The sequence below is a fragment of the Halichondria panicea genome, chromosome 15 (genome assembly GCF_963675165.1).
Source record: "Halichondria panicea chromosome 15, odHalPani1.1, whole genome shotgun sequence".
Taxonomy (NCBI): domain Eukaryota; kingdom Metazoa; phylum Porifera; class Demospongiae; order Suberitida; family Halichondriidae; genus Halichondria; species Halichondria panicea.
Genome location: NC_087391.1, coordinates 5,860,921 through 5,879,172, shown reverse-complemented (window position 1 = coordinate 5,879,172; position 18,252 = coordinate 5,860,921). Strand labels below are relative to the sequence as shown.

General features: G+C 48.3%; 5 protein-coding genes and 1 non-coding gene across 6 annotated transcripts; 4 read left to right on the top strand and 2 right to left on the bottom strand.

Moving 5' to 3' along the window:
• The first annotated feature begins 53 nt into the window (after window positions 1-53).
• LOC135348526 (uncharacterized) lies at window positions 54-1,078 on the top strand. The gene is made up of 3 exons (XM_064546768.1): window positions 54-172; window positions 218-409; window positions 838-1,078. The coding sequence occupies exons 1-3, from the start codon at window positions 134-136 to the stop codon at window positions 973-975; spliced, it is 369 nt and encodes a 122-aa protein (XP_064402838.1). The 5' UTR covers window positions 54-133; the 3' UTR covers window positions 976-1,078.
• LOC135348510 (Fanconi anemia group D2 protein-like) lies at window positions 989-8,612 on the bottom strand. The gene is made up of 34 exons (XM_064546749.1): window positions 8,453-8,612; window positions 8,210-8,305; window positions 8,106-8,161; window positions 7,664-7,770; window positions 7,488-7,607; window positions 7,363-7,438; window positions 7,164-7,288; window positions 6,916-7,003; window positions 6,767-6,871; window positions 6,620-6,720; window positions 6,471-6,564; window positions 6,244-6,420; window positions 6,004-6,138; window positions 5,781-5,912; window positions 5,380-5,537; window positions 5,210-5,318; window positions 4,986-5,117; window positions 4,699-4,936; window positions 4,425-4,549; window positions 4,204-4,376; window positions 4,104-4,155; window positions 3,625-3,867; window positions 3,471-3,572; window positions 3,259-3,374; window positions 3,102-3,212; window positions 2,923-3,050; window positions 2,665-2,875; window positions 2,217-2,430; window positions 2,049-2,123; window positions 1,846-1,998; window positions 1,706-1,774; window positions 1,326-1,361; window positions 1,212-1,269; window positions 989-1,161 (listed from the first exon to the last, which is right to left on the bottom strand). The coding sequence occupies exons 1-34, from the start codon at window positions 8,508-8,510 to the stop codon at window positions 1,133-1,135; spliced, it is 4,002 nt and encodes a 1,333-aa protein (XP_064402819.1). The 5' UTR covers window positions 8,511-8,612; the 3' UTR covers window positions 989-1,132.
• On the top strand, window positions 7,052-7,124 carry Trnak-cuu (transfer RNA lysine (anticodon CUU)). The gene has a single exon. It is a non-coding gene; the product is annotated as a tRNA-Lys (tRNA).
• Window positions 8,613-8,937: 325 nt separating the features above from the next.
• LOC135348521 (regulator of microtubule dynamics protein 3-like) lies at window positions 8,938-10,754 on the top strand. Its single transcript, XM_064546764.1, has 7 exons — window positions 8,938-9,079; window positions 9,132-9,425; window positions 9,473-9,684; window positions 9,738-9,874; window positions 9,945-10,175; window positions 10,352-10,432; window positions 10,534-10,754. The coding sequence occupies exons 2-7, from the start codon at window positions 9,145-9,147 to the stop codon at window positions 10,597-10,599; spliced, it is 1,008 nt and encodes a 335-aa protein (XP_064402834.1). The 5' UTR covers window positions 8,938-9,079; window positions 9,132-9,144; the 3' UTR covers window positions 10,600-10,754.
• Window positions 10,711-15,964, bottom strand: LOC135348511 (uncharacterized). Its single transcript, XM_064546751.1, has 9 exons — window positions 15,709-15,964; window positions 14,852-15,589; window positions 14,691-14,801; window positions 14,517-14,637; window positions 14,289-14,464; window positions 13,967-14,191; window positions 13,512-13,889; window positions 12,375-12,662; window positions 10,711-12,069 (listed from the first exon to the last, which is right to left on the bottom strand). The coding sequence occupies exons 1-9, from the start codon at window positions 15,868-15,870 to the stop codon at window positions 11,011-11,013; spliced, it is 3,258 nt and encodes a 1,085-aa protein (XP_064402821.1). The 5' UTR covers window positions 15,871-15,964; the 3' UTR covers window positions 10,711-11,010.
• Window positions 15,965-16,042: 78 nt separating this feature from the next.
• On the top strand, window positions 16,043-18,183 carry LOC135348518 (ADP-ribosylation factor GTPase-activating protein 1-like). Its single transcript, XM_064546759.1, has 10 exons — window positions 16,043-16,194; window positions 16,253-16,362; window positions 16,410-16,467; window positions 16,540-16,653; window positions 16,712-16,842; window positions 16,902-16,970; window positions 17,022-17,133; window positions 17,180-17,272; window positions 17,371-17,487; window positions 17,578-18,183. Exons 1-10 carry the CDS (start codon window positions 16,135-16,137, stop codon window positions 18,094-18,096), a joined length of 1,383 nt encoding a protein of 460 aa, XP_064402829.1. The 5' UTR covers window positions 16,043-16,134; the 3' UTR covers window positions 18,097-18,183.
• The last annotated feature ends 69 nt before the right edge of the window (window positions 18,184-18,252 follow it).

Here is an 18,252-nt window from a genome sequence, read left to right as displayed (position 1 = left end):
ATTATAGAACCAGCCTCGGTTAGGACGCCCTCTTTTATAACGCCCATAATCATTTTTTTGAGAAAAATAATTATTTTTTACTGGTTGTATAATTAGAACGTTTACGGTGAGAGCAAGTGGTACTCATGGTGATATGGCCGGTGTCGTTGTGAGAGCTCGATTGTCCAGCAAAGTAAGACACTATAGACACTGCATGACATTATCCTCTGTTCTGCAGTGCTTGTTGTGTGTGCGAGGTCTGAGTGAATGGAGCGCTCCCATTGGTCGACCAGCTCCAGTGGGTAGCACACCCTCAATACCATTCTGTGTGCACAGGAGCAAATACAAGAATCTTCCCGTGTACACTGACTACAAGAGTGGGCGGAGTCAAGTCCTCACAAGGGTCACAAAGGTCGACGGTGATGTCATGGTATGTGCATGTAGGTTTATAGTATAGTAATGAGAACAAGATTGCGTTCAGAAATAATTATTTTATTCTCCAAAGAAAAAAGTGGGCCAACTCATGGTTTCAGCTGCCATAACTTTAGTACAATGTCAAAAATGTTTATCTGAAGGAGACCTTTTAAATGGTGTCATCAAAATTTGAAGGATAAAAGTATTTGCCCATTATTTGGGCTTAATTATATCAATGGTTTGAGTACTCTTTCAGCTGCCATAACTTGAATTCCGTGGATCCAATGTCAATTTTTTTATGATTTTCTGAGTTCAAATGGTACTAAAGTTGAAAGATTGATATAATTATACAATCGTTTATAGCTGATTGCCCATAGCTTGAGATTGCGTTTTCAATAATGAGTGCATTTAATTAGCTAATGACCCCCATGACCCCTTGTGTAGGTGTTGGAGAGAATGCTGCGTCAGCATCTTGGAGTGGATGGTCTAAGGAGTAGAGCTGATGAGATCACAGGCAGTGTAACGCTCATTGGTAACCATAGAGACCAGGTTATCAAGTGGCTCAAGAACTTGGGATTCTAATAAACGCAATAAATCATATTCACTTTCAATTGTTGTCATGACGATCAGTTGTTTATTGACACTAATAATAATAATACAAAAAAACAATGTTAATAATGAACAATTAAGTGAACAAGTGGCATGGGATAAATGATTGTCCTGTAGGGTTATTTATTGATTAGTCTTCCACTTGACTGGTGGGGTCATCTGCACAGGGGTCAGAGGTGAACATTGCCCATCCCTCACTCGTTACATACCTCCAAGAGTCCTGTCAGTACTCGTACTATTAGTGACACTCTCACCTTCATCATCACTCTACAAGCACATGTATGCAGTACACACACACACACACACACACACACACAGCTCACCTCTTCCTGGGGTAGCTGGGACAGAATCTCTCTACCCTGCACAAATGGGGAGGGCAAGAGTAGGGGGGCTAGTATACACATGGGGGGGGGGGGGGAAGAGTGGGGGGGAGGCTAGTATACACATGGGGAGGGCAAGAGTAGGGGGGAGGCTAGTATACACATAGGGGGGGGGGGGCAAGAGTAGGGGAGGCTAGTATACACATGGGGGGGGGCAAGAGTGGGGGAGGCTAGTATACACATGGGGAGGGCAAGAGTAGGGGGGAGGCTAGTATACACATAGGGGGGGGGGGGGGCAAGAGTAGGGGAGGCTAGTATACACATGGGGGGGGGGGGCAAGAGTGGGGGGGAGGCTAGTATACACAAGTACACTGTGTGCAAACCTTTATGTCTCTATTCTTGAGGTTACCCATCCAGAAGGCCTCTGCACAGCCATGACTGCTCAGGAGCTCCTACACACGCCCACACACACGCCCACAAACACACAGTAAATGTACACGTAACTAGTTGTCTACTCACTCACCTTGACTTTGAACAAGAACTGCTCGAGAGTTTTCTTGAGTTGAGGCACATTGTTGATGAGGTTAGTGTCCTTGGCCACCTTACTGTGTCCACAATAACTCTGTAGTACTCTAGTGCTTTGCTGTAGATTCTTGAGCAATGCTATCACATCATCCTAGAGAGAGACACTGGGTACACACTGGGAGTAGCGTGTCAGGACGGTACCTTTCTGGTCTTGAAGAGTCCATCCAGCACTAGCATACCGGACCTGAGGAAGGCATCCACAAACTGACGGCCATTCTATAGAAGGACAGGGCAGGAGAGCATGGACACCATAACATAGGAACCTTAGCTAGCTAGCTATTGCCTGCATGCCCCAGATTATAGGCACACCTTGAGACATGATGAGAGGACTGCACTCTTATAGAAGGACTTGACTTGGCTGACTAGAATGAAGAGCACTCTAGCAGCTACCTCAAGCACATGTAGTCTCTCCTCTAGCTCCTCTTGTGAGGGAGGGTGACCTTTCTTAGGAGGAGGAGGTAAGCTCTTGATCTGGTGGACTAGACTGGACATCATGACACGATAGTACCAGGAATAGCTAGCCCTGTACGGTAGAGGGAGTAATAACGCATGCACGCACGCACGCACACGCACACACACACACACACACGCACGCACACACACACACACACACACACACACACACGCACACACGCACGCACACACACACACACACACACGCACGCACGCACGCACGCACACACACACACACACACACGCACGCACGCACGCACACGCACACACACACACACACACACACACACACACGCACACATACTTTGTGAGAGTGGGGTATTTGGTGGCCTCCTCTACAGCATTGTCCCCTATCAACTCAAGGACAGCCTCTCCACTAATTAGCTCTATAACGACTAGGGGCTCCCTCGCCCACTCAAGGTGATACTTAAGTAGATATTCGAGAGCATCCTTCCTAAGGGGTGTGGCCTCACTCACAAGCCACACCCTCCTCAACAGCCGCCCACACACCTCCCCTACACACACACAAGTGAGGAGAGGTAGAGAGCTATCATTTACTTACCTATGGTTGTGTGAAGGTGACTGGCCTTACACACTTTAGTGAGAGCGACCAACAGCTTTCCTAGAGAGTGAGCACAAGTGAGGGTGGGCAGTACACTGACACAGCCCTCCAGATACTTGCAAGCATCTCTGCATGAGTGCAGAGGTCGTTATCAGTGACATGAACCAATACAAGCATACGTGGCTTGTTGAGGTAGGGTAGGGCCAGTGGGTGTGGCCTGTCTCCTAGCAGCCAGAGTCTCCATACAGGAGGAGAGTAGGTTACTGTAGTCTCTATCCAATAGAAGTGGCCTGGAAGGGGTGTGGTCGTGTGGGTGTGGTGTGGGTGTGGTCTCACCAAGATAAGAAGGTAGCGAGACTCTTGAGCAGGAGATGGAGGCAGAGACAATGATGAGGGTAGTCGCCATGGGAACAACACATGTCCACTATACCGTCATTATCATCCAGCTGAGTCTATTAATGATACCATGATGCACGTACACACACCTCACACACCACACACACACACACACACACACCACACACACACACACACACACACACACACACCTGGAAGAATGCACAAGTGCTGTCAAGATGATCACACAAACTAGGCAGAATGGTTTCCATCATCTTGGAGAGTTCACCACCAGTGAAGTGACCACTCTTGCCCTATATACAACCAGGAGTACATGATAATGAAGGGGCTAGTACTTGTACACACCTTGCTGCCAAACACAGTGAAGGCAGTGCTGATCTTGGACTGGAGGTCCTCTAGCAAGAAGACTAGTTGAGGTGGTCTGATCTTGAGCTCATCTTTGCTCCTAGTGTGGAACTCAGAATCCAGGAAAGTGCGAGAGAGGACTCCGAACCCCAGGCTCTTGAATACACCAAGATCCAGCTCCCTGAAGAAGCCCTTGATCCTCCCTACACCACCACTCTTGTCAGTAGCAGCTATTGTCACCTCCTATACATGAGGAGGTACATGTGTGGGGGGCTATACACGAGGGGGTACGTGTGTGTGGGGGGCTATACACGAGGGGGTACGTGTGTGTGGGGGGCTATACACGAGGGGGTACGAGTGTGGGGGGGGCTATACACGAGGGGGTACGAGTGTGTGAGGGGGGCTATACACGAGGGGGTACGTGTGTGTGGGGGGTTATACACGAGGGGGTACGTGTGTGGGGGGGCTATAGCTCTCACCTTGTCAACATTGACAGTGGCAGCAGTCAGTGATGCAAGGCTCACTTCATTCCTGTACAAATGTAATGGGAGCTACACATAATAGCAGTAGCTAGCTCACGTCTTCTTCTTGGGTTTAGTGGTTGGTGTCCATGAGTTGACAAGAGGCGGTACCCAACCTGGTGTGGCAGCCATAGCTCTGTCCAAGGCCTCAGTGAGCTCTGTGATCCCTGTGAGTCTGAGCAATACCTTCCCTCGCATGTCAGGGTCTGTCTCGCTAGAGAACCCACACACCTGTGAATGAGTGGGTGGGACAGTGCCGTGTGGAGGAGGAGGACTTACTAGCTCTCTATACCAGTTGATGGTGTGGAAGAGAGAGAGGCAGATCTCCTGACACTTGTCCAGTGACAGTCCCTCTAATCCCGCTGTAGTTAACTGGTCTTCAGGAGGCAGTACAACCGGACACCCTGAGGTTGAGGGAGGGGTGTGAACAAGAAGTCGTTAAATCCATATGACATTCAGCTGGTGGCAAGTAAGCGCACAAGTTTAGAGTAAAAAACTCATAAGGAATTTGTTGCTGTGGCTAGAGCTTGAGTTCCACTGATGGGGCACTCACCTAGTAGAGCATCTATTCCCTCAAGGCTTCCATTAACCGCCGCCTCACACACTTTCAATAAATGAAAGCGTGCGGCTAGACTCCTCACCCCCTCAGCCCCCTCGCCCCCCACCAGGGGGAAGATGTTGAGAGCAATACAACCTTCATCCACGGTATCCAGTGCGTGTACGAGTGATGCTCCAGTAGGCAGAGGATCTGCTGCATCTACCAGATAATCATCCTGGAAGCTAGAGGTGACCTGCACATGCACACAGTATAATGGTGGTTGACTGACATGTGGTGTGTACCTGTTCTGACAGTGCTCTGAGTGTGTGTTCCTCCAGAGCTGGGGCCACTGCTGCCATCTCCTCACAAAACAATATCATAGAATCTACACTAACAGAGCAGAGCTCCATCACCTGGTCCAACAGTGAGTCAGCCTAGAGAAAGAGAGTTAGCTCAGAGTGTGTGTGTGGGGGTGTGTGTGGGGGTGGGGTGTGTGTGTGGGGGGTGGGGGGAGGGGGAGACTAACCATTTGTTTCCTGGAGGCAGTGAGGGATAAGGATGAGGACAGTGGGTCCCCTTCATTTGTGAGCTGCTTCACGCTTGTCACTGCTCCTATGATGCCCATATGACGGTAGCTGTGTGTGTGTGGGCGGAGGGTCACACTATACACACAACACACACAGGCACACACTTTACCTTTGCTCAGTGTGTAGCAACTGTTTGCGAATGAGTATCCTCAGCTCATCTTGAATGGCTGATCCCCTTTCTGGGTCAGAAAACCCCAACACTGCCAGCACTTGGTACAACTTGCGTATCTGAGCTGTAGTCAAGTACTCCAGTCGATCCAACACTCCCTGCATGTGAGTGGGCGGGTACACACAATACACACAATACACACACTCACTGCATGTGAGTGGGTGGGCACACACAATACACACAATACACACACTCACTGCATGTGAGTGGGTGGGCACACACAATACACACAATACACACACTCCCTGCATGTGAGTGGGTGGGCACACACAATACACACAATATACACACTTACTGCATGTGAGTGGGTGGGCACACAATACACACACTCCCTGCTGTACCTTAACGAGTACTGCAAATCGCTGCATGGCAGTGAAGTGTGTGTGGACTAGATCCAGGAGAAGACTCAGCGCTCTGTCCACCTCGCCACTCAAACCATTGTTGATGTGCATTATGAGCGCTCCCACCACCGCCTGTATGATCACATGATTAGACTGTATGCGTCACATGACTGATTGTATGCGTCACATGACTGATTGTATGAGTCACATGACTATACGTCACCTGTTGGTAGGGTATGTCTAGCGCTGCAAAGAGGTGCTTGTAGAGAGAGGCAGCAAACGAGGAAACAGTTGGTGACGCAGAGCATATTAGATTATCACACAGCACCAAGATGGACGAGAAATATTCCGTCAGTGCCTGTGAGGAGTATGTGAGGAGTGTGTGTGGGGTGTGGTATGTGTGGGTGGTATGTGTGGGTGGTGTGGGTGTGGTATGTGTGGGTGGTGTGGGTGTGGAGCGTACCTTAGCATGGGATCCTAGTGTTTCACTGATGAGGTCATCACTGAAAGCCCCAGCTCTTATCTTATTGGTCAGTAGTGTCTCTACACTCTTCCTCCGTCCTCGGATGGAGTGGAGGAAGAAAAGAACAAGAATGTCGATGACCCGATGATCGCTAGGTTCACTAACAGCCTCTATAGCCTGTAGACAATATGCCAGTACACACACACACAGTGTATGGTGTATAGTACCTTTAGCCAACCATCAGCGACAGGCTTGAGTAGTCTAGTGATGGCAGCAATGCTGTCAAACACTACAAAGTGAGCAGATAGTTCAGCAGATACTCTGTGAGGAGTGTGAGGAGTGGTGGGGGTGGAGTGTGATGAGTGAAGGGGCTTACTTCCTGGTCCCCCTAGGAGCATGAAGGGGCGTAGAGGTCATCACATTAGCATGAAGGGGACTGAAGTCCAGACACAGTTTAGACCGGAACTCTCCAATGAGCTGTATAATAATGAGTAGCAGAGAGTGTTGACATGCTTAGACTCACCTCTTGAGCATTCTTAGTTGTGACATGCTGCATGATGAACTGTATAATGGCTGGGAGGTCAGTCAAAGTGGCAGTTTGCAATTGTTCCATTGCTATATCCAGAATCTGTGACAAAGAGTAGCTGTAGAAATCAACTATAACTTTTGTACCTCTGCTGCAATGTGTCCATCAATGATTAGGTTGGATAAAGCATCCATTATTGGAGCAGTAAGTAATGGAGAGTCACTGAGCATGGACCTGAAACATGAATATAAGAAGAAAAATATTACATAGTCCATTCAACCAGCCCAATTAGCTCAGTCGGTAGAGCATCAGACTCTTAATCTGAGGGTCGTGGGTTCGAGCCCCACATTGGGTGTTACTTTTTGCGTTTATTTCTATTTTATATCAATCGTACTTGAGTAGTATGGCTGCTTCACCATGTTGTGGATCATCTACAATGTGTGGCAGAGCAGTAACAATCTCTCTTTGCACTTCAGGGGAAACTGCACCCACCACCTCCATTAGTTTAGAGCAAAACTCCTGCAAACATTAACAGTTTATTACACACATAGACCTATACATGTACAGTTGTGTAGCGTCGGCACACTCCCCACCTTTCCCTGTACAAGGTGGTCCAACATCTGTAGCTGATGCAGTATCAGTGTAGACAACTCTTGCTCATCCTTGGAGCTGTGAGCAGGTACACACAATAACAAGCCAACAGCATAAACCAGCGTACCTCTGACCAACCATTGTGCTGGCAGATAGTTTGTCAAGAAGGAGTATTACAATGGAGGGTTGCAGACAGTCCACTCCCAGGAGAATGCGTATGAGGCTCTCAAGACCACACACCCTCACACTGGCGGGGGAGGGGGAGGGGATAGTGTGGAGGAGGAGTTACACACATGCACTCACGTTATGTGAGCACCACCAGCAGCTTTGGCAGGAGACAGTGCCATTCTGAAGCGTTGTATATTAGCACAGTAATCAGCCAGACCTTCACAGAACTCAGTTACTGCAGGCTACACACACACACCAGTCATACACACCATACGCACACACACCAGTCATACACACCATACACACACACACCAGTCATACACACCATACGCACACACACCAGTCATACACACCATACGCACACACACCAGTCATACACACCATTACGCACACACACCAGTCATACACACCATACCCACACACACCAGTCATACACACCATACGCACACACACCAGTCATACACACCATACACACACACACCAGTCATACACACCATACGCACACACACCAGTCATACACACCATACGCACACACACCAGTCATACACACCATACACACACACACTATGAGACATACTTTGTCAAAACTGAAGGATGCTGAAAGCTTCTTCTGGAGCATGGATGGTTCAATGGCTGCAGTGTGTGAACTAGAGCAATGAATGAAGACGCACAATGACTAACGCAGGGTGGTGTGTTGGTCTCCTCCCAGCCCCACTCCAATGGCCTCCATCATACGACCAAATGATGATCTATTCCACGACAGCAGAACCCTCTTGCCTGTGTACACATTATGGTACGTAATTACTCTATACTTAATACTGTAGCTAGGTACGCCCCTACAGATGGAACGTTATGATAACGCCCTGATATACTGATATGTATACCTCACCACCCTTCAGTACAGAGCAATGCCTAGTCCCTCACCTGCTGGAGCCCCTGCCTGAGAGAGACTGCTCCTGTTGCTCCTCTTCCTGAGTGGCATAGCTGTGCCTTGAACAAGTACAATAGCTCTAGCTAGCTGCTGCTGCCGTTACAAGAGTATGTGTCGACTCTTTACCAGGTACCTTCATTGAAGATATCTGGTAAAGGTGACGGCGTCAATAGTAGCAAGAGTATGTGTCGACCTTTTACCAGACACCTCACTGTCGATGGCAAGCAAGAAGAAGCGTTCGTTGCAAAAGAAAGGAGTTTTTATATGCGAAAAGTGCGGCCTGTCCACCCCCTATCACTCATTCGGCACCAGCCACCCTTTCTCAAAGGCATTCGTGTGAGTTGAAAGTGTTTGCGCATCTTAATAAGCCTCTATAAGTGATCGTATTAGCCTACTGTAATTCACTCTAGCTCCTCCATTGAACCCCCTCCAGGCTTCTAGAACCCAGTTACTTGGCCCGTGATCCCTTCACTCCCTCACCTCAGCCACTGGTCCTGGGCTCTCACTGTAGCCTCTGTAACAAGACTGTGTGTGCAGCTTGCAGTATATTCTATACACGACGGTTCTGTACAGACTGTGTCCAGAGCAATATAGCCGAGTTCCCTAGAGAAGTACAACAGGTACTGGCTACTGTAGTTGTAGTGCTTGCTATCAGCTCTTGTATTGATGCAGGAGGTGCTAAAGAATGTCGAGTGTTAGTCCGCCCTGGACAGCAGTGGCATTGTTGGCTGGCCTGGGTGCGGGGTACCTCCTAGCATGCCTGCTCACCAGACACAAGAGCACTGACCCTCAACTATCCAGGACCATAGCAGCTCTCTCCAGCGAGGTGGCAAGACTTCGTGAGGTTGTGGAGGCTGTGAAGAGTGTGGAGCGTGGGCGGAGGAGTGTGAGGAGTGTGGAGACCTCTGACTTTGTGTCTGCTCAGAGTGAGAGTATAGACAGTGATGACGAGTTCTTTGAAACAACGTGAGTAATTCTAATAATGGTGGCTAATAATATTGTGTGTCCCTTAGGCCTAATACCTCTGAGGCCGGCCTGGATGAAAGGGGGCGTGGCACTCAGGAGAGTGAGGAGGTGTGTCTGGCGCTAGTGAAGGAGATAAAGGAACGACTAGAGGGGGACCCACACAATGTTGGGTTACTATGGCGACTGGCCAGAGTCCTGACTCACCAATCCATGCACAGTCAGGATGATGCAGAGACAGAGAAGGAGTTGCTACTTGGAGGTGAGGTTAGGTCAGGAGGTCAACTCTGTCATGATGTGTGATGGCCTGTGTAGCTGCTGAGTATGCCAGGGAGGCACTGTCTCTAGACGATGGTTGTTGGCAGGCTCATCAGTGGTACGCTACTGCAGTCGGTTCTATGTCAAAGTTTCAGGGAACACAACAAAAGATAGAGCAAGGCTTTGAATACAAGGTAACATGTCTGTACAATAGAGGTCATTCAGTACACTAGAGGTCATTCAGTACACTCTCCCAATGTGCAGGAACACATAGACAGGGCTATTAGTCTGAACCCAATCAACCCCACACTTCATTATCTGAGTGGGCGGTGGTGTTATGAGGTGGCAGGTTTGTCCTGGTTAGAGAGGAAAGCTGCCGCTGCTCTGTTTGCCACACCCCCGGAGGCAACGTACGACGAAACACTACAATCCTTCATGAGAGCAGAAGAGCTAAACCCAGGAGCTTGGAAGGGAAACATACTCATGATTGCCAAGGTGAGCACTGGGGCCCCAAATAGTCAATTTTCTGTATTTATAATTATAAGTGTGTGCTTTTTCAGAATCAGGCCGTTTGTAGCTAACGGTGATGGACATAACGTCTAATTACCTGTATGTAGAATGTGCACAATCACAGGTCAAGGTACAACCATATTATGTGGTCTCCCATGCAGTGTCACCTCAAGCTGAGTGATGTGCCCAGTGCAATAGAGTGGCTGCACAAGGCCTACCAACTACCCACCACCACTCCAGACGTAAGTATTGCTATTGTACTGACCCCTCAAGCTCTAACTACACCGTCCCCACTCTATAACACTACTGTACATCGTACATTGATTGTCACTATCCTGTGCAGGATGTGAGCTCTCAGAGGGAGGTAGAGGAATTGCTGACACAGCATGACCTGGACTTTGCTACATAGCACCTATTAAACAATTCTGCTGAGAACTTTATTCCATTCTATATAACTCTACCCTCTTGTTTATTTATATAGATCCTTGATTTATAGTACACATCAACTTTCATATTATCGTATAATTATATAAACTTTATTGGAAGAATATTTTGCACAAATAATTAGTCATGTGAACATACGTACTATATACTAAGAAACTACAAAATTGCTACTACCTATAAACACAGCTAGTGTACATGTACATTACCTAAAGACTAAACAGTCAGTACTTACTTGTACAGCACAGCTAGTGTACATGTACGTTACCTAAAGACTAAACAGTCAGTACTTACTTGTACAGCACAGCTAGTGTACATGTACGTTACCTAAAGACTAAACAGTCAGTACTTACTTGTACAGCACAGCTAGTGTACATGTTTATAGCCAGCACTTGAACTTAAAGAATGCTTGTAGATCAGGGTCATTCAATGGCTTCCTGTGGACACCAGCGTATATCTTCTTGAGGAGAGCTGACTTGAACTTATTCTCTAGTACTGCTACTTGCTTCTCCAACACCCCGATCCCCAGAGCTTGTCCCATGGCCACCATGCTAGAGACAAGGCGTGGATCATCATAAGCCTCAGCTGACATTAGCAGTCGTGATACTTCACCATGTAGATACGCATCATCGAATGTTGGAGGTTGTGAGAATGGATACTGACTGTACACATGTACTGCATCCAGAGGTCTTGTCTTGACCAACATCTCACCCAGCTCTATATAAGCATCGTGTGTATGAGGGGCCATTGTCATCACCTCTCTATACAAACTCTGTGCCTCCTTGCGCTTGTCTTCATGGGAGGACTTGGATAGTGTTCGTGCTAAACCCAGTCTGGGGACATGAGATCGCTTGTTCACCACTCCACTCTGAGGAGGGGTTCCTACAGTGGCTGGTGAGGGGGTGGATGGTGTGGGGGTGGCTGGTGAGGGGGTGGATGGTGTGGGGGTGGCTGGTGAGGGGGTGGCTCGTGTGCCGCCCACTGATGCTGGTAATGGTTTATTGGGGGTTGTCTTGCTGACGGCCTTTGCTTGAGTTGTCTTCGATCCAGTTACTGGTTTCCTAGCAACAGGAGCTCCTCGTACAGTGGTCTTGGCTGATGTTGCCTTGGTAACAGGTTTCCTCTGAACAGCTGCTGCTTGCTTCGTAGGTGGTTTAATTTGAGCGGATGTGGTCTTCTGTGCAATGGGTGTGGTCTTCTGTGTAGTGGGTGTGGTCTTCTGCATCTTCTTCCACCATTGTGAACTCTTCAGGTCATCAGGAACGTGGGTGGGGGATATGGTCTTTCCCTCCATTGCTATACTGGCTCGGAAACTGATCTCCGCTTCGTCCAACCAAATAGCATCATTCGTAGTATCGTATTGCGTTAGTTGTCCGTTGCCAAGGTAACAGAGAGCTTCACTACTACTTGGCTGTAGCACCACTCCTAACTCAAACACCTGAACCATGTGCGTGGGCGTGTGTGGGCGTGAACATGTGTGTGTGTGTGGGGAGGGGGTACAAGCAAAGTTAGCCAATCTTGGAAGACAATTGCATGTACTGTATAGCTAGACATTTCTGCGGCCCAAAAATTCTGCAAACGAATGAGTGAACGCAGAAATATTATCCTCAAATGCTTATTAACCATGCCTACTTTAACAGTTGAAAGTTTAATTCGCAGAAATGTTATCCGCAGAAAGTCTTTTTGCAGAATTTTTGGGGCGCAGAAATTTCTAGCTATAGATAGTGCCCACACGTGAGTCACCTTCATCTGTAAGTCCCTGACTTGTGGTGTGTTGGAGAGACTACTAGTTGAGGATACCAGTCCAGAGAGCTGCTGGCAATGACGTAGTACACTCTCCGCCCCCTCACTGTGTAGACGAGTGAGTAGATCAGAGCGTGCTTGTAGACTAGCCCAGAGGAGCTTCTCAAAGGTAGAGCCTCTACATTGCAGGGAGGCTAATGCTACACAAGGAGTCACAGCTAGCAGACAGTGGGTGGTGCTTAGATGACCACCACCACCTAACCTAGCAAGACTCAGGAATCCTTCCATCTACAGAAAGTGTGTGTACATGCATACAGGCCAGTCAGTACCATGAGAGCGTGTGTACATGCATACAGGCCAGTCAGTTATCATGAGAGCGTGTGTACATGCATACAGGCCAGTCAGTACCATGAGAGCGTGTGTACATGCATACAGGCCAGTCAGTACCATGAGAGCGTGTGTACATGCATACAGGCCAGTCAGTACCATGAGAGTGTGTGTACATGCATACAGGCCAGTCAGTACCATGAGAGCGTGTGTACATGCATACAGGCCAGTCAGTACCATGAGAGCGTGTGTACATGCATACAGGCCAGTCAGTTATCATGAGAGCGTGTGTACATGCATACAGGCCAGTCAGTACCATGAGAGTGTGTGTACATGCATACAGGCCAGTCAGTACCATGAGAGCGTGTGTACATGCATACAGGCCAGTCAGTACCATGAGAGTGTGTGTACATGCATACAGGCCAGTCAGTTATCATGAGAGTGTGTGTACATGCATACAGGCCAGTCAGTACCATGAGAGTGTGTGTACATGCATACAGGCCAGTCAGTTATCATGAGAGTGTGTGTACATGCATACAGGCCAGTCAGTACCATGAGAGTGTGTGTACATGCATACAGGCCAGTCAGTACCATGAGAGCGTGTGTACATGCATACAGGCCAGTCAGTACCATGAGAGCGTGTGTACATGCATACAGGCCAGTCAGTACCATGAGAGCGTGTGTACATGCATACAGGCCAGTCAGTACCATGAGAGTGTGTGTACATGCATACAGGCCAGTCAGTACCATGAGAGCGTGTGTACATGCATACAGGCCAGTCAGTTATCATGTATAATTATAGTGACATACTATGAGGGGGTTGCTTGCACGATAGAGTGTCTTTGCATTCAGTTCCTTGAGAGTCAGTCTGGATGGATTGGGTTGGCTCTCGTTGACCTCTTGACCTTGACGCAGGTACTCTGATAGTCCATGTAGTAGTAGTTGCTTAGAGTGGTTGCTAGTACTGAGGGCTAGACCCAAGCAATAGCGGCTCTCCGAGTGAGTGGGCTTGAGGGACAAGGCAGACATGAGGAGAGTAATAGCCACTTCACTCTCCCCTAGTAGCAGACACAGGCGACCCAGATGATAGCAGGAGAGAGGGTTGGAGGTATCACTACTGACAGCATCTTGTAGCTTGACCTTGGCTCTGTATAGTGGACTCTCACTGTCCACAGAGTAGGAACCAGCCTAGTGTAGGGAGGACAGGATAATGTATACAGTACTGTACTATACGCTAAAATAAACACTCCACACTCAAAACGTACACTCTCCTCCAGTATTTTCTTGGACTTCCATGCGTGCAGTGACTGTACATGCTCTGCCTTGTGTGTCTGGCCAGCTTCCTTGAGTGAATGATACTCTGCCTCTAGTGCCTTGAGTTGCAGGGGGAGGGGAGAGGAGAGGGACACTCCGTGGAGACCACAGATAGCTAGGAACTCTTCCTCCTTTGATGAACGCTCAGCCTCTCCCTCATCAGGCAAACCAGACTCCTGCAGCAAATACACACAATAATTATAGTACATACACAATGTATACTATTATGTACAAGGAATATTAATTAGTGTTTCAATACGTAACACAACTAACGTCTCTCTTAAGTCCATAGAGATCCTGTGCTAGGAAGAGCTCCTCCATTACTAGGCCTAGTCCTAGATGAGCCTTGGTCTCCCTTGGTGAGCTCTTGAGGGCACTGGCATAACATCTGGCAGCCCCCAGGAGATAGTCCAGTGGACCACTACCCTCAGGCCAATGCTGGGTACGCCCTGTCAACACACTCACACTATATGAGTATACTGAGTGTGTGTATTGGAGTACCTGGCTTGGGTAGTGACTGAAGGTATTGTAACTCCAGTTCCTCTGCTTTCCTCAGCAGTGACTTGACATCAGCCCCAAGGGAATCGTCCACTAAACTCTTCTCCCATGGCTTCATCTTTATCTGTCAGAGAATGTACGTATCCAGCTAGGTCAAACAGTTATAGACTGAGCCACCTCTTGTTTGGGGATTTTGTGTGTGTGCTTGGCAGAGCATAGCTTCTCCTTGTGTACCGCCATGGTCTCAGTGGGTACCTTCTTACTGCAGTCAGGACACCCAGTGGTAGCCTGTATACAGAGAGAGATAGCATACACATGAATGCACACACAATACACACCTCTTCAGTCTGTGCTCCCTTCATTCTCTCGGACAAGAGCCTTGCTCCAATAGTCCCCAGACTAGCCTCCACTTTGCCAGAGGATAGTGGACACACACCCATCTCCTTTGTGAGTGCATTGTCAAGTTGGATGTCCTCAATGAACCATTGCTCCTCTCCCAACTTCTTCCCAGTGAATGGATCCATCTTATTAGTGCGAGTGAGTTCCTCCAGACAAGTGTGACAATAGACGTATGGGCCATCTTTGATTCGTGAGGGACATGCCACCACCGCACAGCACACAGCACATTCATACTTGTCAGAGCTGCTTTTGAGTTGCAGCGTAACGGGCAGTCTATTCTTAACTACTTTGACAGAGTAGAGAGTGGAAGTGTTGCCACTAACAGAGGCCACTGATAGTTGCAGTAGGGTCCTGCCTGCATTGAGAGGTAGTGTGGTGCGTAGAGGAGACCCATCACTCATGGACAGTCTCATAGCTTCATCCTCAGTCTTGGCACGTATAGAGATGCTATCAATGCTGGAGGGAAGGTAGCACTCATAGTCAGTCAACAATGGGCTGAAGGCTGGTTTGAGGGCTCCAGCTGATAGCTCCAGTTGAGATAAGCTAGCATCATCAGCACTCAGTCTTCGTATGAGCAGAGTATAGGTCTTGGTGGCCTTACCATCCTCAGCAGTTACAAGGATCTCTACAGTGTGTGTCTGCCCCTCTGTGAGCTGGACAATCTTCTCCACTGCTCCCTATAATGGTGAAGGGGAGACAGCTGGCATGAAGTCAATATCTAGCTATCTAGCTGTAGTGGCAAAGCTAGTGGTCAGAGCTATTAGCTAGCTATTATATATGGAAACAGCCCACTCACTTTGATGACATAGGAAGCTCCTGAGTCACTAGTCAGTGGGGAGAGCTTCACCTCAGCTATAGTGCTGGCCACTATCACACTGTATTCTGTGACTCCTGCCTTGAACTTTGGAGCCAGCTTGCCAGGAGCTAACTTGAGCTTTCCAAGATCTGCATTATCCATCTTAACCCTCTCACAGCTAACACAAGTCTTCCACACCACTTGCACACCACTAGCTAGTAGGCTAGGAAACAATGGCAGCCCCTCCCCCCTTTTGCAGGTGATGATACAGGATGACAAGTACCTAGCCTCGATTCCAGGCCGTGAGAGGCTGGGATCTTAATTCAGTTGGTAAAGATCGCCAACATTAATCTCTTTGTCAACAACAAAACGTAAGTAGTGCTAGTGCAAGGCCCGGCGAAGGGTTTTGTTAGTCCCGTGGTGATAATGGCGAGTCCAGAAACAAGAAAAGCACTACAAGAGCTTAGGAGACAATACAACAATAATGTGAGCTGGTTGGATTGTCAACTTGTGTGCTTAAAAACAGATCTACTCTCTTGTACAGTCTTGTTTTGAGTGTGGTGCCCGCAACCCTCAGTGGGTGTCTGTGAGCTATGGAGTGTTCATCTGTCTCGAGTGCTCTGGGAAACACAGAGGTCTAGGAGTTCACATCAGGTGAGCTACCCCCCCACACACACACACGTTGACCACCCCCCACATAGCTTTGTGCGCTCTGTCACTATGGACAAGTGGAAGGACTCAGAAGTACAGAAGATGCAGGTAGTGAACTGCTTGTGGTGTGTGTGTGTGGTCATTATGGGATGCTGCTTCCTGTGTTCATTATGTACACAGGTTGGAGGTAATAGTCGTGCACAAGAGTTCCTCTCTTCTCAGTCTGACATTACAGCAGACATGTCTCTGTCCCACAAGTACAGCACGCGAGGAGCAGCTCTGTATAGAGACAAGGTGAGTACGTATACACAGGTGTGGGGGCCATTGACCAAGCCCCTCCCCCCTCACACAGATCCTGGCCTTGTCTGAGGGAAGGTCCTGGTCTATAGACACAGCACAAGTCAAGCAGCCCACCACCTCTCACAGTAATAGCAGTAATAGCAGTGGTGGTGCTTATGCTGGGGGAAGTCAGGCCTACACACTGTAAGCCCCCTATACCTAGTGTATGGCCTGTGTATGATAGCTAGCATGTCCACATGCAGAGAGGAGATCTCCAGTCAAAAGGAAGAGTTCTTTCGGAGGAGACAGCAACAAAATGCTGAGAAGCCAGAGTAAGACCCCCACCCATTAAATAACCTCTTGTCATTGTTTCCTGCCTCCAGGGACCTCCCACCTAGTCAGGGAGGACGCTACGGTGGATTTGGGAACACTGTGGAGGCACCAAAGAAAGAAGAATCGGAGTTCCTCTCAAACACTTGGGGTTCCATCAGCACGGTAGGTCCTCCACTCCACCTTTGTTGCCTCTACCTCTATACTACAGGGCTGGAGCTCATTCACGTCCAATGCAAGTAGCTGGGCATCTCAAGCTGGCACCTCCATTCAGAAGAATGTCTTACAACCCACATCTGAGAAGGTACGTACATAGTGTGTGAGTGTGGAGGAGAGACTAGCTGCACAACAGTATGTAGTGTGTGAGTGTGGAGCAGAGACTAGCTACACACATTATTGCAGGCACACACGTTTGGTCGATACATGAATGAGAAGGTGGTGGAACCAACTAAACAAAAGGTCAAGGAAGGTCACCTCTGGGATGATATGAAGACCTCTGCATCAGGACTAGCTGCTAAGGTGATCATTATACATAACCTGTGTGATATCAGCAAGGGCTTGTGGCTACATAGTCTGTGTGATACAATCCCCCCCTCCATACATGTCCAGGTGAAGCATTCCTTCAAGATGGAGAGAGAACCTTCTGATGACAGTGATACAGAGATCAGTCAACACACCAAGCAACAACAACAAGAAGATGATAAGGACGAGTATCCTCGCGATATTGACGATCTCCTAGGCGACGGTCCAAACATCCACGATCACCATGACAATGGTGATGCAATAGACGATGCTGCAGTTTATGAGAAGCCGAAAAAGAGCCGAAAGAAGAAATCAAAGAAACACAAGACCCCAGCAGAAGAGGAACCATCGCTGATATCATTTGATGCATCTCCTCCCTCCCAGACCCGGGGTTATGGTAGCACAGGTGGTACTACTGTAGTGAGCACAGGACATAACCTCATGGATGATGATTGGTCCACACAAGATTGGGGCTCTGGTTGGACTGAAGACACTGCTGCTAATAAAGAGAGTGGAGGCGAGACTAGAGAAAGTGGAGGCAAGACTGATGGTTGGGAGGATTGGGGTAACGAGGATTGGAGCAATGTCGACCTCAAGGCAAACTGAACCAACCTATTATATAATTATAGCTAGTGTATCATGTGTCTGCTTTTATTATTTGCAATCTCCATTAATTTGCAATTTCAATAATTATTATTGTGATCTCTATCTGCTAGTTTAGTATATAAGAGGAAAGATTTGTGCTCGAGTCCAACAAACAAT